Here is a 21,700-nt window from a genome sequence, read left to right as displayed (position 1 = left end):
GTTTTGCATGTTTCTCAAGCCATTTAGAGTCAAATTCCTCTCTGATTGTTGCTGACTCTTCGACTTTTGTGCCACAACTTCTGCAAAGGATTTAAACCCAGCGCTCATAATTTGCACAACCATCTTTGCAGGGATGGGATATTGTCAGTGAGATAATAAAGCACTCTGCAAATTGAAGGTAGAATAGAGAGGCTGCCTATAAGAAATGCTCAAGCCAAATAGGGTGGCTACATGGTAATTAACATAAGAAAGGATCTATATCCCCAATGCACCAATGGTTGTGTTTACTGCTTTTATTGAATTGCGTTTTAGGCTCAGCTTGGCAAAAGTGTAAATACAAACATGTACAGTGCAAATACAAGGTTTAGAGATACTGTATACAAGGTTTTGCACTGAATGTGTTTGTATTTGCACTCTTCCCAGACTGAGCCTTAGGTTTCATCCAGTACCAATGAGAATATAGGCTCCCATTTCTCTAAGGGAATGGAATAAGTTAATTATAGTATATTAAAGTTAATATTTGATGTGCTTGTATAATGGTTTCCTTATTTTTTGCACTTGCTTTTGATTATTTTATTGCTATGCATTGTATTCTATAACCTTTTATGGCTACATGGTAATTAACATAAGAAAGGATCTATATCCCCAATGTACCAATGGTTGTTTTTACTGCTTTTATTGAATTGCGTTTTAGGCTCAGCTTGGGAAAAGTGTAAATACAAACATGTACAGTGCAAATACAAGGTCTAGAGATACTGTATACAAGGTTTTGCACTGAATGTGTTTGTATTTGCACTCTTTCCAGACTGAGCCTTAGGTTTCATCCAGTACCAATGAGAATATAGGCTCCCATTTTCTCTAAGGGAATGGAATAAGCTAATTATAGTATATTAAAGTTAATATTTGATGTGCTTGTATAATGGTTTCCTTATTTTTTGCACTTGCTTTTGATTATTTTATTGCTATGCATTGTATTCTATAACCTTTTATGTCTATCCTTCCCATCTTGGAAAGGTTTAGATGGTGTTTTGATTTTCGTTTTTGTTTTCTCAATTCTGGTGTCATTTGCAGGATCCTATAAATATGGATGTTGTTATTTCCCCTGACTATGTTACATATGGGGATGCATATTGTACAGAATCTGTGTTAATTTTTTCTTGCAGTTGCATCAAGTTTGAGAGCTCAACTGCATATGGCAACAAAGAATGGGCAATTGATGACATCATTGATATTGAGTCTCATTGGTGTGGAAGGGTAGGTTTGAGACAATAAATTGGGAGTTCATTGTTCTGTTATGCTATGTATGCTTACAGTAAATAATTTGTTGCTTCTTACATGGGTGGTTTCAGGTTGAAACAGCTATGGTTAAGCTCTGTCTAAAATCAACTGGTTCACTAGGAGATGAAAGTGGACGTGAAACTCCAGGTCAATCCAGCTTTACAATTTCCACTTTGCCACCACTTCATTCAATTGAATGAAATAAAGTCTGCTCTATGTTCTTAGATTTTTCTTGATTGACCTTTCTTTTTTGTTGAAGGATAAAGAAAAGCACTTTCGTTAAAATAAAATAAAGATACATTTTATAGCAGTTGTTTGTCAAGATGACACACCAAATTAGAAAAAGCAACAACTCATACTGTAAATAAATCCACATTGTTGCAGTTCGAGAACACTCCAGAAATTCTCTAACAAATCAGATCTGTTGGCTTGGTCAAAATCCAGAAGGGCTAAAACCCAATCTGTTACAAGTTTACCCACTTCTGCTACCAAAAGATCAATGCTCTTCGACTTATCCTCACAGTCTTATATTATTCTCATTCCATAGGCATAGAGATCAGCAGGCCGCAAATGGGATGCAGCTTCACAAGATTCTGGTTTTCTTGCTTCCTCTAAGTTTTGCCACCTGGAGAAAATTTCTGCCAGAAATGATGGTTGAAGAAAATTCACTCCAAAAAAGAAGGATTAGAACTTCCATATAAAGTACGCCACATTGCAAGAACAGAACAAGTGAAGAACTGTCTCCTCATCCATGTTGCACCAGTAACAGTAGCATGTCAAGTTGAAACCTCTGATCTTCAAGTGATCAGTGGTGAGAATACTGTCATGAGCAACCAGCCAAGCAAATGCTTCCACTCTTGGAGGTACCGGGTTACCCGCCACACCATTTATCTGCACTGAACCCAGATTATCTCTAACTAACGCCGTGTAAAATGACTTCACTGAGAACATTCCATCTTTGCACTCTTTCCAAGTTTACCCGCTTTGACTTTACTGAGAACACCTGTAGATATAGAAATGCTGGAACTTTCTAATTTTCCGACAGAAAAATACACTCTTCCACTTCTTGATCAAGTAAAGGCCTTCTAAATTTTGGATTCCAAACCAGCTGCGCCCCTCTCCACTTCATAGCACTGATATATTTAAACTTGCTATTCAGGCAATCTATAAAGTCTTGGGCAAATGTCACATAGTTTACCCACTCCAATCCATTCATCCTCCCAAAACCTTACTTTAGGTCCATCTCCCTCTTTGAACTTAATCAAGCCCCCAAATTCCTGATTAAACTTCATAATTCCTTTCCAACACTTACCCCATTTACTTTGCTTGATTCCCACTCAAGCCTCACCACTCCATATTTCACAACCACCACCCTCCTCCAAATATAGGAAACATGTTGGAAATGTCGAAAGTATGGATATATTGTAAAAATTATAGGCATGGTGGAAACATTGTAAAATATGCAAAAATAAAGAATGATATTTTATAATAAAAGAAGTATATGCACACCTTTTTATCTTGTTCCAAATCCTTAAACAAAGCTAAGAAACTAAGGCTATAGATAAAATATTTATGTTCTGAAGTTGTCCTCTAAACTTATAGACTCAAAACTTCATGATAGAATGATTTAAAGCAAAAATTGAACCATAGAAAATGTAAATGGTCATAATAGATCAATCAAATATCTATTACACTAATAAAGACTAATATATAACTTCATGTTTCATGTTCAAAAGAAATATTGAGCTAGCTCAAAGTGGTAGTCATGTAAGTTAGGCAGACAATAACATTGTTACTCCACATATTTACAATATTGAAACCAACTTGTATTATAAAACTATCTCTTGTTCTCTGCATAGTGCTGGTAGTGTTCACTAGGGAATATGTTAATTCCGGTAAAAATTTCATGTCGCTACCCATGGAAGTGGAGATAGAAATTTGTCGTTGAAGCTATCTCTTGTACTCCACATAGTTCTGGTAGTGTTCATTGGGGGATATGTCGATTCTGGTAAAACTTCGTGTCGCTATCCATGGAAATGGAAATATGTCGTGGAAATATTAGGGAAATTAGGGACATTTAAACCATGCCCTCCTCCATAGAGCTTCCCTTTCTCTCTCCTGTCCAAATCACCACAACCATTTCCCTAATAAAGCTTTGTTGAATTTTTTTTTGAAAGGTAAGATAAAGGTTTATTAGAACTAACAAGCAATAGTACAATAGCTCCCTAGCCGCTCTGAGATTGGCCAGGAAAGCAGATCAGATTACAGACTCCAAAGGGAATGGGATCGTAACAACTCGGTTATATTCAGATTTTTGAACTCAGCTTTCACAGAGACCCAAGAAATCAGTTTATTAACAGAGTGTACAAGGTCCTCTGAAATCTTCACTTCGTTACAGAAGATTCTATTGTTTCTTGCAGTCCAGATAGACCAAAAAACAACAGCAGGGACAGACTTCCAGAACTTGCACATTCCAACAGCATAGCAATTCCTTGACTGATTTCGGCATTACCCAAGCTTTGTTGAATGTTTTTATCCTTCTCAACCCCAAACCTCCCCTCTCCTTTGATCTACACACCTTAGACCCCCATCCCTTCCCATAAGAAATCCCTTTGCACCTTTTCAATTTTCCTAGTCACCTCCTTAGGAACCTTTAATAGTGAAAGGTAATAAGTTGGTAGGCTTGAAAGAACACTCCTTATAAGTGATTCTACCTCCCAATGAGAGGTACTTAGCCTCCCATCTATGCAACCTCGTTTCCACTCTCTCTAAAAGAGGCCTCCAAATGCTTTCAACAGATGGATTAGGCCCAACTGGAAGCCCAAGATAAAGAAAGGTAGCGCCCCAACCTTACAATCTAGCACGGCTGTAAACTTCTCCATATCCTCCCTACTCAAATCTCCAACTCCGATCAAGAGGCTTTTTCTAGATTCACTTTCATCCCTGTCTACATCTCAAAATTTGCCAAAATAGCTCTTGGATTTAACACCTGATTTACTAATTTATTCAGAAAAATGAGTTTATCATCTTGCATATTGAAGGTGAGAAATATACAGACCAGCTAAACCCACTTTCGAGCCTTCTAACCAGCCTCTTTGAACTCCTTTCTTCATAAGAAGGTTCAGCACTTCCATTGCTAATACAAATAGCAAGGGGGGAAATTGGATCCCCTTGTTTCAACCCTCTAGAGGCTTGGAAATTCAGATGAGACTCCATTACATAGAATGGAAAAGAATACTGATGATATAAACCCATACTTCCAGCTCCTCCGCTTCTCCCCAAACCTGATTAGCCTTTGTACTTTCCAGAAAACCCCCTCCCATCTCTGCCTTAGCTCTCCCAGTTCCTCTCAAAACTCCACTCTCTCTCTCCCTCCTCATTCGAACCATACACATTTGTTATACCCCACCTCTAGTCTCTGTTAACTTCTTGCAAGCACACCGACACCGAGTATACCCCAATCTCTTTCTCTACTTTCCTGGAAACTCCTGGATCCCAGAGAATTACTACACTCCCTGAGAGCCCCAACTCTTTAAGAACTACCCACTCTCCTCCCCCTTTTCCCCAAATTTCATTCTTCAGTTTTAAATCGAAGTTCTCCAGCTTTGTTTCCTGCAGCAAAACCACTTCTGGTTTATGGCTTCTAATCAAATTCCTGACCAGAGACCTTCTTCTCCCCTCCCTCAGATCTCTTATGTTCCAATTGAGTAACTTCATCTCCCTCCCCCTCGGTCTTACTATACACCTCCTTGCTTTAGAACCTCACTCGTTCCCTTCCAAAACTCTCCTTTCTTCCTTTTTCTCCTCTCTTCCTTTTTTTTTTTCAAACTTCTCAAAGGCTAACTCTGCTGATTTTTTCCCTCTCCATAAACCCAGTTCTCCTGAGGTCCTTTTGAATTTCTTAATCTCCCCTCTTTACTTTATTTTTTCTGATTATACCCCCTTTTTGTCACTCCTAAAGCTTTCAAACAAGACTTAGAATTAACACCTGTTCGACTCATGCTATGAGCCCCACTTTCTTTAAACGACAACTCACTACTTAAACCTTCCAACTTCATTCCACCTCCTCCTCCTCCCTTAATACGTGGTTTGTCCATTTTCCTTTTCCCTTCATCCTTATTCTCCATGTGTCCCCCTTTCCACCCTTTTCTTCCCACCACCCTAAAAAAATACTTTTTTTTACCCTTTTGAGTCTTCGTCTCCAACTCTCGATCCTCCTGATCTTGTTGTTTCATCTGCCTATCCTCTGTTCCATTCCTCTCCTCCACTTGAATCTCTCCTCCCCTTGGTTTTCTTTGATCTCCCTCTTTTCTTATATCTTCCTGCACCATGGTCAGAAACGTAACATCTTCTCCCTCGACCACCAATCTCAATTCGTATTTTTCTCCTGCAAAGATCATATTCAGCTTGGGTGGAATATTAACAGTTCCACCTCCACTAACAGCCTTGCCATGTCCAGTCTATCCCAAGCTCTATTTCTATCATCAAATTTCAAAAACTTTGGTTTCTGATTTCCTCAAATATGAGAATACTCCAACCATGTAGAGGTATTCCACCACATCCACCCACACTGATCTCTTCTTTTTATGCTCTATTAACACTCCTACTACCGGATACCACCAACCAATCCTCAGATTGAACTCCCTCTCTGTCTTCAATTCCGTTTTTAAAATCCTCTCTGCCATCTCCCAGCTATGAGACATAAACAGGAATAAACCTCCATTTAGCTTTCTCACTCCCATTACCTTCTCCTTTCCCCATTTGAGTGATGCTTACTTGACATTGTCCACATCCAGTTTGATGCCCACGAATCGTCCTACCTGATTTTCCGTCAGTACTCTGATCCTTTCCTCCATCTTCCCTACCTTGTTTGCATTAACGCAGATTGATGACATCTCCATAAGTTCCAGTAGTTCAAACCTTGCCTACTTTCATATCCACCTGTTTCAATACTCACCCTTCTATCAGATGACTACTATATATATATATATATTTGTTTTTTTAATAAGCAACAGTAAGTTTTGTTGATTATAAAACATGAGTACATCTGTACAAAAGGTGTCAACCACCACCAAAATCCAGGTACCCCTGTAGCCCTGAAATCCACTGGTTCTACATTGGTTACCCCTGGTACAAATTAATTCTCGTTATCCCTTATTTAGCCAATGCATTGGCTATGTTTTTTTCCTCCCATGAGATCCACCACACCTGAATTCTCATCTCCCTGATGTCCCTCAATAAGTACCTGTACTTTCATGGACCTGGATTTCTGTTTGTTCAGCCCCCAACTGTTATTTGGAGATTGAAGGAGATCTCTGAATGCTTGGACCATAAGATTTTCTTTTGTAATTTCCACTTCTTTTCTAAATCATGACATAAAGATCTTTTATTGTAGAGAAAATTTAATAGAAGAATGCAGGCCTCTCTATCCTGCAAAGGAGGGTGAGATCGAAATGACCTGAAGACTACATTACATTGGTTTGGGTATGGGAGTTTGATCTGTCTAACCTCAAAGTCCTGGGTTCTTATCTGTTAACTGGTACTAATATATAGTCAAATTGTACATTGGTTGACAAATATTTAATTTCCAATAATGTAAATTAGTCATTTTTTGACTTGGGTCATGCTCCTCCTTTTGCCTGTTCGGCTATTTGAAAAGAAAGGAATAGAAGAGTCATGAGATGTGGAATTTGGTAGTCTGCTGATAAATTGGTTTTGTATCCTACTTTTTTTTTGATCAATTTGGTTTTGTATCTTACTGAGTACAAGGACTTCTCATGAAGAGATTTTGTTTATGATTGGCATACCATTTTGGGTGTAGAGGGTGGTATATTGCAAGAGATTCTGTTTATGTTTTTCTTATACTCCTCTACACTGTAAAATTGGTGTCTGAGATCTCGGTGGGGGGTGAAAATGAAGAAGACTACTCTGGTGGCAGGGGACAAAACCGCAGATCGAATGGTCTTACACTGCTTCCTGGGGCTCCACAATCTTAGGAGGATTGAAATAAAGAAGTGAGCTCTCCTTTATGTAAGAACAGAGGTACACCTATAAGGGGTCCAAGTGTTTCTCAGGGTCAAGTTCCTCAAGTCTTTTTGCCCACTTCCAGTCCTTTGGGAAGTGGGAACTTAAGGTTGAAATTCAATCCAGGCTCTTCTGGCCCTAACATTCTTTCTGAAACCAACTCTCCAGGTATGAATTTCATTCGGTTTAAGGCTATTTATGGTCTCTCTGTGCCTGTGATAGATACTATACAGCTTCAACCATTGCCTATGACACACCCAGAAGATAAGTGGTTGGGAGTAGAGAGGAGGGGTGAGGGAAAAGACAGTGCTGATGAAGAGTGGGATCAAGGGGTGAGGACTTGGAAGATGGTTTGTGAGTGGTTTGAAGATCTTAAGAGAAACGGAAAGGTATATGGAGAATGATAATGAATTTTTGACAGAATAAGAAGTTGTAGAAATTGTAGGGTTGAAATTGAAGGAAGTGGCAAATATTAAAGTTCGCTAAAGGAAGGAGGGGGAAGAAGAAAAAAAGAAAGAAAAAAAATGACAGAGGTAGAGAGATTGAAATATGATGTGGGGGGAAGTAGGGAGGGATTAAAATAGAAGTTCCAATTTTGGTTTGGGTTGACCAGATACTAAGTTGTCATGAAGATCATTAGTTGGAAATTGGAATGTTAAAGGACTGTGTAGTGCTAGGAAGAGGAGGATGATAAATGATCTACTGAGAAGGGAGAGACCAAATATAGTGTTGTTGTAAGCGACTAAATCGGAAGAAATGGATAGAAGGTAGGTGAGGAGTGTTTGGAGCTCCAAAGATATCAGTTGGACTGTGGTACTTTCTTGGGGAGCATTTGGGGGTGGGGGATAGTCACATTGTGGAGAATTGAAGTGGTGGAATCTATAGAAGAACTAACAGTCTATTGCTTGATTTTAGTGAAGTTTAAGAATGTCAGGGATGGCTTTACTTGGGTCTTGACCAATGTGTATGGGCCAAACAATTATAGAGAGAAAGGATATGTGGGAGGAACTCTTTTACATAAAGGTCTTTGGGATGATGCATGGTGCATAGGGGGGATTTTAATGTGAGTAGGTTTACTAATGAAACAAAACACTCCAATCAACAGTTCTTTAGCAATTACTAGCATAAGGAAGTTTAATGAGTTTGTTGACACTTGTGAGCTAAAAGAGATCCCACTTAAATAGAGCTTGTTTACTTGGTCCAATGTACAAGCCTCCTTTGTTTGCTCAAAGTTGGATAGATTTTTTTTTTAGCACTAAATGAGAAGATTATTGGATGTTGATGGCTAGGGCTTTGCCAAGATTACTTCTGATCACTGCTCATTTAGGATTGGAACAAAGGATTTTTTAAGTGGTCCTACCTTGTTTAAATTTGAAAACATGTGGTTTACTCACCTGGAATTCTTTCATAAGGTGGAGATATGGTGGAGAGAGGATTTGTGAGGAGTATAGTGGAAAGGAGTTAGATTCCATAGGAAAGTACAAAGGCTAAAAGAAAGAATCAAGGCATGGAATAGAGATCACTTTGGAAGAATAGAGGAGAAAAACTGAGCATGACTTCTCTAATTAAGCAATGTGGCAACAAGGGAAGTTAGGGCCTTATAAATGAGGAGGATAGGAGGATGAGATGGAACCTATAGAAGGAGCTGAAAGAAATGCTTTTAAGGGAAGAGATCTGTTGGAGACAAAAATCAAGGCAGAAATGGATAAAGGAGGGGGTTGATAATACTAAGTTCTTCGATGCGATTGCAAATGGTAGAAGGAGAAACAAAGGCCAACTATACTAGAACTTCGGTTATTTATCAAAAAGAATGGTAGAAGGAGAAAGAATTTTCTGACAAAATTGGTAGTGAATAAGGAAACTGTGATGGATCAGGAGGAGATTGCTATGTGTTTTGTGCATCATTTTATGGTAGTTTATAGAAGGTAGGAAGATAGTAGGATTAGTGTGGAGGGTTTGGAATGGATGAGGTTGGAGGACGAAGTGGCATGATGTCTAGAGAGGGATTTTAGTTTGGAAGAAATTAGAAGGGCTGTGTTCTCAATGAACAAATCAAAAGTTTCAGGCCCAAATGTATTTACTATGGACTTCTACCAAGATTGTTGGGAAATTATTAAATTTAATCTTTTGGGCAATGTTTGAGGAGTTTGCTGATGAGCATTTTATTAGCCCGGGTATTAATGCTACTTTCTTAGCCTTGATACCTAAGACGGAGGATGCCTCTTTGCCTAAAGACTTCAAACTCATTAGTTTGGTGATGAGCATTTATAAAATTTTGGCAAAAGTGCTTTCATTAAGATTGAAAGCAGCTCTTCCTCTCTTTGATTAGCCAGTTCCAAAGGGCTTTCATTCAAGGTAGACAGATCATTGATCAAATCTTAATAGCTAATGGGTGTGGGGAGGATTTGAAGAGGAGAAGAAAGAAAGGTTTTGTGTAAGATGGATCTTGAGAAAGCCTATGACATGGTAGATTCATCTTTCTTACTCTAGATAATTAGAAACTGTGGGTTTGGAGAAAGGTGATGTGGATGGATTGAAGGATGTCTGGAAACCTATCACTACTTGGTTTTCGTGAATGTTGAATGGTGTGGTTTAGGATTTCTTTCGAGATAGCAGAGGGCTAAGGCAATGGGACCCCCTCTCACCTTTTCTTTATACCTTGGTGGCAGATGCACTTAGTAGGTTAATGATGAGAGCCTGATAGGATGGGATTGTGTAGAGGGTGCATGACTGGTTGGAACAACACAATAGTAACTCACATTCAGTTTGTGGATGATATGATCATTTTCTGTGAGAAGGGGACCCCAAAAAGCAAGAAATCCAAAATGGGTACTTGGGTAGTGAAACTGTTTTGAGTGTCTCTCAAAGTTGAAGATTAACTTTGAGAAAAGCTGTGTTGCTGGGATAAATCTAAATGAGGAAAAGTTGAGTGCAAAAATCGGACTCCTTAGGTTGCCCCACTTCAGGAAACCCACGAGCAGTATGGAAGAAAAGTTATATCTGTTTAGGAGGAAAAATAACCTTAATAAAATCCACATTACTAAACTAGCCATTTTACTACCTATCAGCGTTTAGGATGCCACAAAGGGAGGTGTTGAAAGTAGAGAGAATTATGAGGGATTTCTTGTGGGATTCATGGTGAAGGAAGGAAGGATCACTTGATTAAATGGGAAATTGTGTGCAAGAGCATGGAGAAAGGGGGATTAGATATATGTAATTTATTGAAGAAGAATTTGGCTTTCCTTGGTAAGTGGTTGTGGAGATGACTATGGAGAGGGAAGTATACATTGAAGTGATAACAAGGGTTGGGATGCTGGTGTATCTTAGTGCACTACTTTGACTACTCTGTGGAAAGCTACATATGACATTCTTACTCAATTTCTAGCATTATTAGGTATATGATGCATGTACTAGAGATAGTAGAATTTAGGGTTTGGACTCCTCACCCAAAGGACAACTTCTCTTGTGCTTCCTTTTTTTTTTCCCTCTTTGTGCTTGGCTTCCTCCCTTTGTTGTTCCCATCTAAAAAAGTTTGGTCAAAACCTGCCCGACCCAAGGTTGGTGCTCTTTGTTTGGAATTCCATCATGGAAAATTAAATGCGATAGACACTCTGCAAAAAAGAAGACTATTCCTTTGTCTCTCCCCCTAAATTGGTTTGTCCTTTGCAAAACTAATGCTGAGAGTTGTTACCACTTGCTAATCTCCTGCCTGATTGTTGCAAGCTTTTGGGAAAGGTTGTTTATACTATTTGGTTGTAGGTGGTCTTTGCCTTTGTAGGTCAGTAGCCTTTTGACCCTACAACCTTCAGATGATCTAAGAGGAGGGCAGGATCCTGTAGAGATGGGCTAGGGCTGCAATGGTGTGGACAGTATGGGAACAGAGATGCTCGAATTTTTAATGATAAGCATAGGAATGACTTGAGGAGGCTATTTGGGAATCCTTCTTAACTCTTAAGTAGCGCTAGTGGGGTTATACACTAGGCTAAGACCTTGGATTTATTTTCCTAATTCTCCTTTGATGATATCTGGCAGAATTGGGAAGCTATAGCAAAAAGTTCAGAGGTCAAAGTTAGGCCTTGCTCTACTTGGGTACCTCCTGAAATAATGCTAAATTTTGACGGAAGCAGCCTTGGCAATTCAGGGCCTTAAGGAATAGGGGGTGTATTTAGGAATGCATAAGGGCATATAATTGCATTATACTCAGGTCCTGTATTAGTCGGGGACTTCACCCATGCTGAGTTTCAAGTTGTATGGCAGGGAGCACAGTTTGCTAGAGAGCTGAAGTGCTGAACATGGACAACTTGATAATTGAGGGGGACCAAAGCTGGTAGTCGGGTGGCTGACAGATCAGGAAACTGTAATTTGGACTTATAGGGAAGCTGTAAAAAGGTTTAAATGGTTAACCACTAACATGACTATAAGGGTGATTTGGCAAAGGAGATCAGCCAATGGGATAGCTGATTACTTAGCTAAGAAAGGAGTGCATAGGGAGCAATGGAGCATCTATTTTGGGCTGAATTGTAACTGAGGCTGCATCTTGTGCCTCTCTATGGGAAACATCATTCTATAAGTTACTATTATGGTTATGTATTCTGATATGTTGCAGATATAAATGAAAGAACTATAGTTTACCTTTTCAAAAGAGAAGAAAAACACTCTACCAATCCCTGAGGAGCCCATATTTCCTAATGAACAACTGTTGAAGATGAGCTTGATCATTCTTTTTGGGGGAGCACTAGGGAGCAATGGAGCATCTATTTTGGGCTGAATTGTAACTGAGGCTGCATCTTGTGCCTCTCTATGGGAAGCATCATTCTATAAGTTACTATTATGGTTATGTACTCTGATCTGTTGCATATATAAATGAAAGAACTATAGTTTACCTTTTCAAAAGAGAAGAAAAACACTCTACGAATCCCTGAAGAGCCCATATTTCCTAATGAACAATTGTTGAAAATGAGCTTGATCATTCTTTTTGGGGGAGCACCCCTAACAATTGTTGAAGATGAGCTTGATCATTCTTTTTGGGGGAGCACCCCTAATAGTGGAATTACTCTTATGATAGTAGGAACCATCTCCCATTTACTAATCTCCTGCCCTTCTGTACATTTTTTTTGGGAGTACTTTTGCTCTTTCTTTGGGTGCAGGTGGATCCCCCTTCAAGATGTGGTAAGTCTCCTTAGCTCAAGTTTTTTGAGGCAGCTGAAGAAAAGTTAGGGAATTATGTGGAAGGCAGTTAGGGCAGCAATGGTGTGAACTATATGGGAAGAAAGGAATGGAGGAATGTTTAATGAAATTAGTAGATCGAAGGAGAAAGTAATAGACATTATAAAGATCAAAGTGGCACAGTGGGTAAAGACAATGGAAAATCTTCAAGCTTTCCCGTTGAATGATATAATAACATGGGTTGAAGTGGTACAATCTTCTAAGGATTAAGACAGATTGGTTATGGAATGGAAATCTCCACTAAGCAATACATTAATGCTGAATTTTGATGGGAATTCTATGGGCAATCCAGGGTTGGCAGGTATAGGGGATGTATTCGGAGATTCCTCGGGAAGGGTGGTGGCTATGTAATCAGGACCTATTGGAGTGGGAGACTCTGTGAAGGCTGATTTGATGGCCTTTTTACAAAGCCTAAGATTAGCCAAGCAATCTGGCTTCCGCTTCTTGGCAGTAGAGGGGAACTCAAAACTGGTCATCACTTGGGAAAAAGGCATTTGCCAAGTCCCTTGGATGTACAGGCATTCTTTTGGGGCAAATAAAATGTCTCTCAAAGGAATTAAACACCTACAATTGGGTTAGAAGAATTGCAAATGGGCTGGCGGATTCATTAGTAAAGCAAGGGATTAATAGACATTGGTTGTTTTTGGCTTTACTATGAATGTTTTGTATTTAGTGCTGTTGGAAAATCCCAAGCTGTTGTACTACACGTTTTCATTGAACTAATAAAATCTTCTATGCTGATAAAAAGAAAGTAGATAAGTCCACAAATTTCTGATCTCTGACTGTATCTTCGATGCTGAAATTTCTAAACATCTCTATTAATATGTTTGATTCCTTCTTTTTGTTGAGGAAGCTTCTCAATTCCCCTTCTTCCGAGCTCTACCTAGGAATTGCTACTTTCAAGCATCTTAGACTATCCTTTCCCTAACTGTTTTATATTCAGACCAGGCTTGTTCTTTTTGAGGAAGACCAATTGTGACAGATACCATTCTAGGAACTTTCCTGGATCCCCCACCCAAAAAATAACAGTTTCTTTTGTGTTATTATATTGTTTCTACTGCCACATTGTATTGAGATTTTACTCTGTTTTCCTTATTATTGTTTAAAAAGTTCAACATCATTTTTCATGTATTACAAATTAGTGATTTCTTTTATGTACTAATTCTCCCTCATTAGATACAAGGATTAGGACTATTTCCGAGTTGGTCTAAGCAACATTATGCTGTTCTCATATTGGCTGAGTTGCTGCCACATTGATATGAAATTATGAAATATACTGATAAAAATATGAAATTATGATATGCTATTTTCAGGGTCCTATTAAGACCATATCAGAACTTATTTCATTTCTTCTCATTCAGAATTTCACTTCTCAGTTAGTATTTGTCAAATACTAAATTTGTGCTATATGTTGCATCCAGACATCTTGGAGTTGGTTTTTGTGCTCTCTGACCCTAACTGGTCTGAGAAACAGGAAAAGATCACTTCATTAAATGAAAGATACAAGGCTATCTGGAACGTTGTGCTTGAGTGAGTTCTTTGTGTTGACTGGTTATTAATGTGCAAGTATGGTCTTGTTGCATTTTTCCACAAAGAACAACTTATAATTTGATTTGTTTTAACTCCTGTAAAGAACTAGCAAAGATAATTTGAAAATTAACATAACTTATACATAAAGGTTAAAATTTTGTATTAATATGCATTGAGAAAGGGAGCAAGTCCCTTTTGCATTTGTCTTTGTGGTCAAAATTTGTGATGAATTACAAGGATCTATAGATTATGCATGAAGAAGTGGACTAAAGAAATTCTTCTTTTTTGTTAAGTAGATTAAAGAATTTCTTTGCCCAATCATTATGAAAATTTGCTATGTTAATTCCTTTAAAGAGGAAGACCAAAGGAATTTACATGTGGACAATATGGATGAATTCTCTGGCTAAAGCTCTTCTTTGGCCATACTGGGATAAGGGAGGGCATACTTCCTAGAACAACTCAAATCAAATCTGTACTACTATTAAAAGTTCGAATGAGAGTGTGGAACTTTTGTTTGACTAAAATACCCCGATTTTTATTCATCAAAAAATACCCCAATTTTTTGAATTTGGTCCCTCTCTAATTGCAAGGACAGAATGTAATTTGAACAACCACTTTTCTCATTCAAATCCTTCTCATTAAGTCTTATATTTGAACAACCACTCCCATTAACATTATCGTAGAAAAAATTTGGGCACTTTTCTAATATCATATATTCATAATATTAAACAAAAATAAGAATAATTTTTATAGACATTGGAATTTAAGAAATTGTAGAAAATTTTGGAAACATATTATTTACTATCATCATTAGGGGTGCAACTTGGGCAGCTCCAAGGGCGGGTCCAACTCGAGCCTGACCCGACCCAACTCAAGTTTTTTTTTGCATGGGTTGGGCCTGAGTTTTCAGGCTACAGGGTGCACCTGGGCCATAAAACTTGGACCCGACCCGACCTTAGTCCACCCGAAAAAAATACATACCTATATCTATTGTATTTATATAAAATCATTTTTTTTTCTATTTATCTATGTGTGTATATGTATAAAATATGTAAATGTTCATTTGTAAATGAAATTTGTACATATTTTCAATTGATTATACTTTTAAATTGGGTCATAAAGCCCGTTAAAAGATGAATATGTAAAAATATGTACATAAATTCTTTCAAACCCGCCCAAGCCCAACTAACCCAACCCGGCCCAGCCTGAACCTAAGCCCAACCTAATGACTTGGGTTAAGCTCGGGTTGGGCTTGGGTTGATAAACTTAGGCTTAACCTTGGATTGGGCCTTGCCTGAGCCTGAGGTTTGCACTTTTAGGGTTGATCCTGGGTTGACCTTCAACCTGACCCAACCTGCTCAAGTTGCACCCCTAATCATCATCATCATCCAAAATTGCCATGTGCAAAGCACGTGCACACTTACTAGAATGAGAAAAAAGCAGATGAAATGACATAATATACTCAGCAAGTAATCACACTAACAATAAACAAGGGGGTGGCTTTTTATGAGATTTACATAAGGAGCATAAGTTCTGTATATTTCCTTGCCTGATTATTGCTCCACTTAAAGATATTTATATTCCGAGGATACTGTTCCAAATAGTAGATGCATTTCCAGTGATGGGTGCAGCTGCTAATCCTTCTCCAAACAATGGTAACTGCTTGCTATAAACTCTCCATAGTGTGTTTTATTCATTGTCAAACATCAACAACCACTTGACCACCGAAGCCTTGTTCAATAAAGAATGGTCTTCAAGCCACTCCATCCTTGTCCTTGGATGTAAAACTTTGACTTCAATGCACTTAATGAGGCACTCACTCCCATCCTCATTAGACAAATACCCAAGAAAATCATTCCCAAGGCATTGCAGCTACTGACACTAGGATTGAGAACAAAGACAAATCAATTGGAAGGTTTTAATTAGAAATTCCTAGTAGATTTACTTATGTCCTTTGAATGGGTAAACCTTTTCTTTAACAGCCAGTTTCTTCCCAAACTTCTATGCAACTGAATTCCATATGGCCACAATGCTTGAGATGGAAAGATGTTAGCCCTATGCCCTTATAAAAATTGTGTTTCTTCTTTTTGAGCAATTTGTTTCTTCTTTTGAACTTGGTTTTATATTCAGTTGCTACAGGCATAACATTTACACCCTGGAATTTACATGTGGACAATGCATAAAACAGATCATATTGTTGATCAATGTGTAAAAGATCTTATTCCAATACCTGCACTCTATGAATGTCCTTTAAAGTTTTTTAGTCATTTATATCATGAAGTTATATTCTTAGTTTCAATCTTTCCTGCAGAATTCTGGCAACCAGTTGCTGAATAAAACTAGCTGGGTTATTATCTTTTTATGAATAATAATGTACAAAATAAGGGAAGAAGTGTACAAGATGGCCAGTGATTTAAAAGGCGCACCTAGGCACACAGGCGAGGCGCATTTTAGGGTAGGCGCCTCACTCAGGGCCTAGGCGCATCCCATTCAAAAGGTGCACGCCTGGTGCGCCTAGGCGTGCGCCTGGTGCACCTTGCGCCTTAACCTAGGCATGCACCTTTTGAAAATTTGCTGCTTTTTCCATTTTTTTGAGTCTGGCCGTTGGGCTGGGGGCTCCGCCTCCGGACACCCCCGTGCCACGCCCCTCGAGGCCAGCCCAAACAAAGCCATGTTAGGGTCTTAAATTCTTAGTTTTTCGAGAATTCCCTATTTGGTAATGTTGTTCATTCATTCATCCAAATAAAATATCTTCTTAAGAGCAATTAAAACTATAAAATTATTATTCTTTGTGTGAAAACTAAGAATTTAAGACCCTAACATGGCCTTGTTTGGGCTTGCCTCGAGGGGCGTGGCACGAAGGTGGCTCATAGAATTAGGAATGTAATATGTCACATTAGCTACTTGATGCAATTGAAAAAAAAAGAGAGTGGGGGTTTTATATGTTTGATTTCATTTTTAAATTCTCATTTGAATGTGCTTTATATATTATATTTATGTATTTTAATTTTAGATAATAGGTTTTTTAAAACATTTATTTTAAAACTTAAGTTTATATTTTTATTAATATTATGTTTTATAATTTTTTGATTTTTTTGCTTTTTTTTGCTTTTTAGCTGTTTTTTTTTAATATTGCGCCTTGCCTTGCGCCTCAGGCGCAAAATGGCCCTTGCGCCTTGTGCTTTTAAAACACTGAAGATGGCACACAGGGATATTGTCTTTGCAATTCCTTGTTCCTTGTGCCAGAATTGTAATTCTTGAGCTACAGTTCTTTTGTCTATTTTTTAATTAATTTTGGTTAAATTAATTTCTTTGCAGTACTGATTTGGTGAGGGAAGAAGATTTTGCAGAGCAAAACAGCATGATATCTTCAAAACACTACTTTCCTAAGTAAGTGAAAGTATGACATTATTCTGCACTCTTCCTATACCAATGGCATTAAAATATGTGATGTTTAGTTGAATTTTTCTTAGATTGCTTTTATACTATTGTGTGAATGTATGTACTGATAGATCTGAATGTCCAGTTTTGATGAACCTTTTGAAGATGTTATCTATCCAAAAGGGGATCCTGATGCTGTTTCTATTAGTAAGAGAGATGTTGAACTATTACAACCAGAGACTTTCATCAATGATACTATAATCGACTTCTATATTAAGTGAGTATAAGTGTGTAATCTCCATTAGTTCATTTGTTTGATGCACACTATTTGTTTCAACCTGCAAATAATCCATTTCACCATAAAAGAAACCCAGTTATAGTTAATGTTGTTTGTTTCCTGCAGTATGATCCTTTTGATTCTGGGACATAATTGAAGTCTGCATTGAAACTTATTTGTGTTCTATACCATCTAGTTCTTTCATATCAAGACATTAAATATTTCTTAGTAATGCTATGCTCCACTCTCTCTCTCTCTACATATTTCTTAGTAGGCTTTACTTTCAATGTCTCTCTATAATTGCAGTCATTGGTAAATTCTTGGTTTATTTATTGTCAGGAACTCCCAAGCACATGATTTATCATTTATCTATACATAAAAATAGATAATTGAAGATTTATTATTGAACAATATATCACGACTTGTTTTGCTGATCAATAGAATATAATATGACTTACTAGGCAAATGGTACTGGAGATTTGGGTAACAAGGGAATAATTTGTGGAAGAGTAATTCAAGCAAAATATGGTTTAAGAAATGAGGAATGTGAAGCAGGTGAAACAAATCTGGATAAGATTTTGGAAGGATTGTTGGTGCAGAAATGATCTCTTGAATGATGAATTCCCGGAGCTATTTGTGATCAGTGATTTAAAAGGCGCACAGGCAAGGCACATTTTAGGGTATGCACCTCACCTAGGCCCCAGGCGCAGCACTTTCAAGAGGCACATGCCTGGTGCACCTGATGTGCCTACTGCTCTTTTCTATATAAGGATATTTTTAGAGGATAACTAAAATTGTAAAATCATTCTTTTGTAGGGTTCAAGAATTTAAGACCATTACATGAGCTTGCCTCAAGGGTCTTGGTACAAAGGTGGCTCGTAGAATTAGGAATGAAAGATGTTTAATATCACATTAGCTATTTTAAATAGTGTAATTGGGAAAGAAATAATGAAATTAAAGGTTTTGACATGCTTGAATATGTTTTGTATGCTATTTTTTATTTTATTTTTGCATTTTTTCACTTTGAACGTGTTTTATAGGTTATGTTTATGTATTTTAATTTGAGCTAACAGGCTTTTCAAAACATTTAGTTTAAAATTAAAGTTTGATTTTTTAATTAATACTATTTTTAATATTTCTTAATTTATTATATATTTTTGCAATATTTTTGCCTTTTTGCAATTTTTTTTTGTTTTTTTAATATTTTGCACCTTTCTTCAAAAAGGAACACACCTCACCTTGCACCTTGTGCCTAGGATGCAAAATGGCCTTTGCGCTTTTTTCGCCCTGTGCTTTTAAAACATTGTTTGTGATAGCAGTTAATAAGGAAGTGAGATTGGCAGACCATGCAGAATTCTAATGATGAATGTGTATGGATTCTGCTTCTCAGAAGATATTTGAATGATTGGGATATAGAACCATTCACAGGCTTGCTTCAGAAGCTTTGTAATATGCAAATTGATCCTAGCAGAAAGACAGAGGACTGTGGTTGGAAGAGAGGTCCAGGAAGTTTACTGTAAAATCCTTTTATAACAAGTTGACCCAGGAAGAAGAGAAGTTTCCTATGGGTATGATATGATGCGAATAAATTCCCTCAAAGCTATCTTTTTTTGTTTGGTCTTCCTACTTAAATAAGATTGTCACTAAGGATAACCTGTTGAATAGAGGTGTGGGGATTGATTCAGCAGAATGTGTCCTTTGCAATAGGGTTCAAGAATCTGTGAATCACTTGTTATTGCATTGCAGCTTCACTGTAACATCTGGGTGAAAGTGTTTAGGCTGTTTGCTTTTTGAAACGGTGGCACCTCCAGGGCCTGAGCAAAAGGGAGAGTCATTTGGAAAATTATTCAGGAACAATGTTTTTGGATATTATGGCCAGAGGGGAATTTAAGAGTCTTTCAGGACAATGTCTGTGAAATTGAGGATGTGCGGCCAAAAATGGTGGGCAAACTGTTTTCCTAGTGAGCAGCTTGGATAAGAATGGTTGGATCAGATTATAGCTATCTATTTGATTATGAAAATCTTTTTGTAAACACCAAAGGGGAAGTAGTCTATTTTATTGATTATTGTAATTTCCTGTTGTACAGCCACCAGTTATGTGTGGGCACTTCTATTTTAATGAAATTATACGTTACCACATATCTCTTATCATAAAAAAAGGAAAAATATTGACATACACTTGTGTGAACCAAGGTATCAACATCAATGGATGGATATTTATTATCTATATATCTCGATCCAATGGAGTAATTTGCAAATGAAGTGAAATTCAACAAAGGAATGGAATACTATAAGACTAGAAATTAATAACTATTTAAGAATTCAAACTTAAAACTTTGAAAATGGAATTATTATCATTCAATTAAAATGAACCATTCTAAAAGTTAAGTTAATGAACTCAAATTCAATATATTTATTTAACAATGGATATGACACTTTAATCCGAAATTGCCCACAACATCACATCTTTCAAGATCGGGGTAAATCAAAGAGTTAATCAATAACGTCTCTTTAAGGTGGTCCATTAGCTAAAAACCTTTGATCTGTTGAAGGATTTCTCCTTTCATGATTTTAGGAGGAATGATAAGAGATAAATTTTGATGGGACTTCTCAAGGCAATCGAGGCCCTTTGGGATAAGTGGAATGGTAAGAGATAGAGAAGGGAAGGTTGTTGCTTTATAATTTGTGCCCATAAAAGAGGATGACTCTCTTAAGAGCTAAAGTGCTAGCTATTTATCAAAAAAAAAAGGCTGAAGTGCTAGCCCTATTATAAGGGTTGAGATTGACAAGACAATTGTGCCTTCAGCAAATTGAAGTGGAAGGGAGCTCCAAATTGGTTATAGTGTGGCTTCAAAGTTCAAATAGGTAGCATGGGGATTTGGACTCATAGGCAAGCTATGAGGGAAATTAGATGTCTTTCAAGGGACTTGAGTGTAACTATTAGATAGGTGAGAAGATAAGCCAATAGTTTGGCAGATGCTTTAATCCAAACAAGGGATTGAAACAACAAGACATTGATGACAACAAGACATTGAAACAACAAGAGATGACAACAAGACATTGAAACAACAATGTTCGTCTCACCGAAGGGAGCTCCTTAAACAATGTTCGTCTCACCGAAGACAATTGATGACAACAAGACATTGAAACAACAAGAGATGAAATAGTGCCAACACCAGCCTTTCGGTTTTACAACCCGCAAAGGAGATGACGTTGGACCTTTGCTCTAGAAGGAGGTGAAAGGATTTTGGGGGATCTGTGGCTTGAAACAAGCACAACAAGAGAAATGAAAAGAGGAAAAAGACAATAGGAATGCCAAGAGAGATTCTATTTGATTCAAAGCTTGTTTGTTACAATATTATAAATGAACAAACTTTGATGGTAGTCTCTGGGAAGAAACTTGTTTGTTACAAAGAGAAATTCTAACGGATCAAGTCAACAAGCATTGTAGGGTGAAGAAATCACAAGGCGAATGGAAGAGCTTCATGATTTGGTCTAGTAGGAGCCTTGTAGATTAGTTTCGCGAACTCAAAGCTCAGAGTCTAGAATCTTGACCTAGCAGCCTCACGAGGCAGTAGCCTCACAGGCTTTACGATCTCGCATGGTTGTTACGCTTTGAGTGAAATGAGGTCCTGCAATCTAGCAGCTTCATGGGATGTGAATGTTCTGGCCTCACCTGTCTCTGCCTCGCCTCTTCCTTCCATGCAGCACCAAGACTCATTCACCTGGACTTGGGTCAAACTCTTTTGGGCTGAATTTTAAGAATGAAGTCTTTTGGGGGTCAGTTTCCATTTTCTTGGGAACTAGAACTATGTACTAATTCTTTATAAGTTGATTAAAGTTACCGTTCCTATAAAAAAACAATGGATATGACATTGAACAAAATGGGTTAGCAAAATGGGATTCAACTAGCCAATCACATATAGTTGGGACAAGGCTTAGATGATGATGTTTCTTTATTGAATTTTCATGTTCCATATGATA

The 21,700-nt window shown here is 37.7% G+C and overlaps 1 protein-coding gene across 1 annotated transcript in view; it reads left to right on the top strand.

Moving 5' to 3' along the window:
- Nucleotides 1-21,700, top strand: part of LOC104611913 (O-fucosyltransferase 31-like) — a 64,892-nt gene that overhangs the window by 9,479 nt on the left and 33,713 nt on the right. Inside the window, exons 5-9 of the mRNA XM_088890770.1 lie at nt 1,072-1,254; nt 1,350-1,425; nt 13,950-14,058; nt 17,377-17,448; nt 17,585-17,716. Of these exons, the coding sequence (XP_088746896.1) occupies nt 1,072-1,254; nt 1,350-1,425; nt 13,950-14,058; nt 17,377-17,448; nt 17,585-17,716 (572 nt within the window). The remainder of the gene's footprint in view (nt 1-1,071; nt 1,255-1,349; nt 1,426-13,949; nt 14,059-17,376; nt 17,449-17,584; nt 17,717-21,700) is intronic.

This window comes from Nelumbo nucifera, chromosome 1, assembly GCF_055504915.1.
Source record: "Nelumbo nucifera cultivar China Antique chromosome 1, China Antique-T2T, whole genome shotgun sequence".
NCBI classification, from domain to species: Eukaryota; Viridiplantae; Streptophyta; class Magnoliopsida; order Proteales; family Nelumbonaceae; genus Nelumbo; species Nelumbo nucifera.
This window is presented reverse-complemented; position numbering and strand designations above follow the sequence as displayed.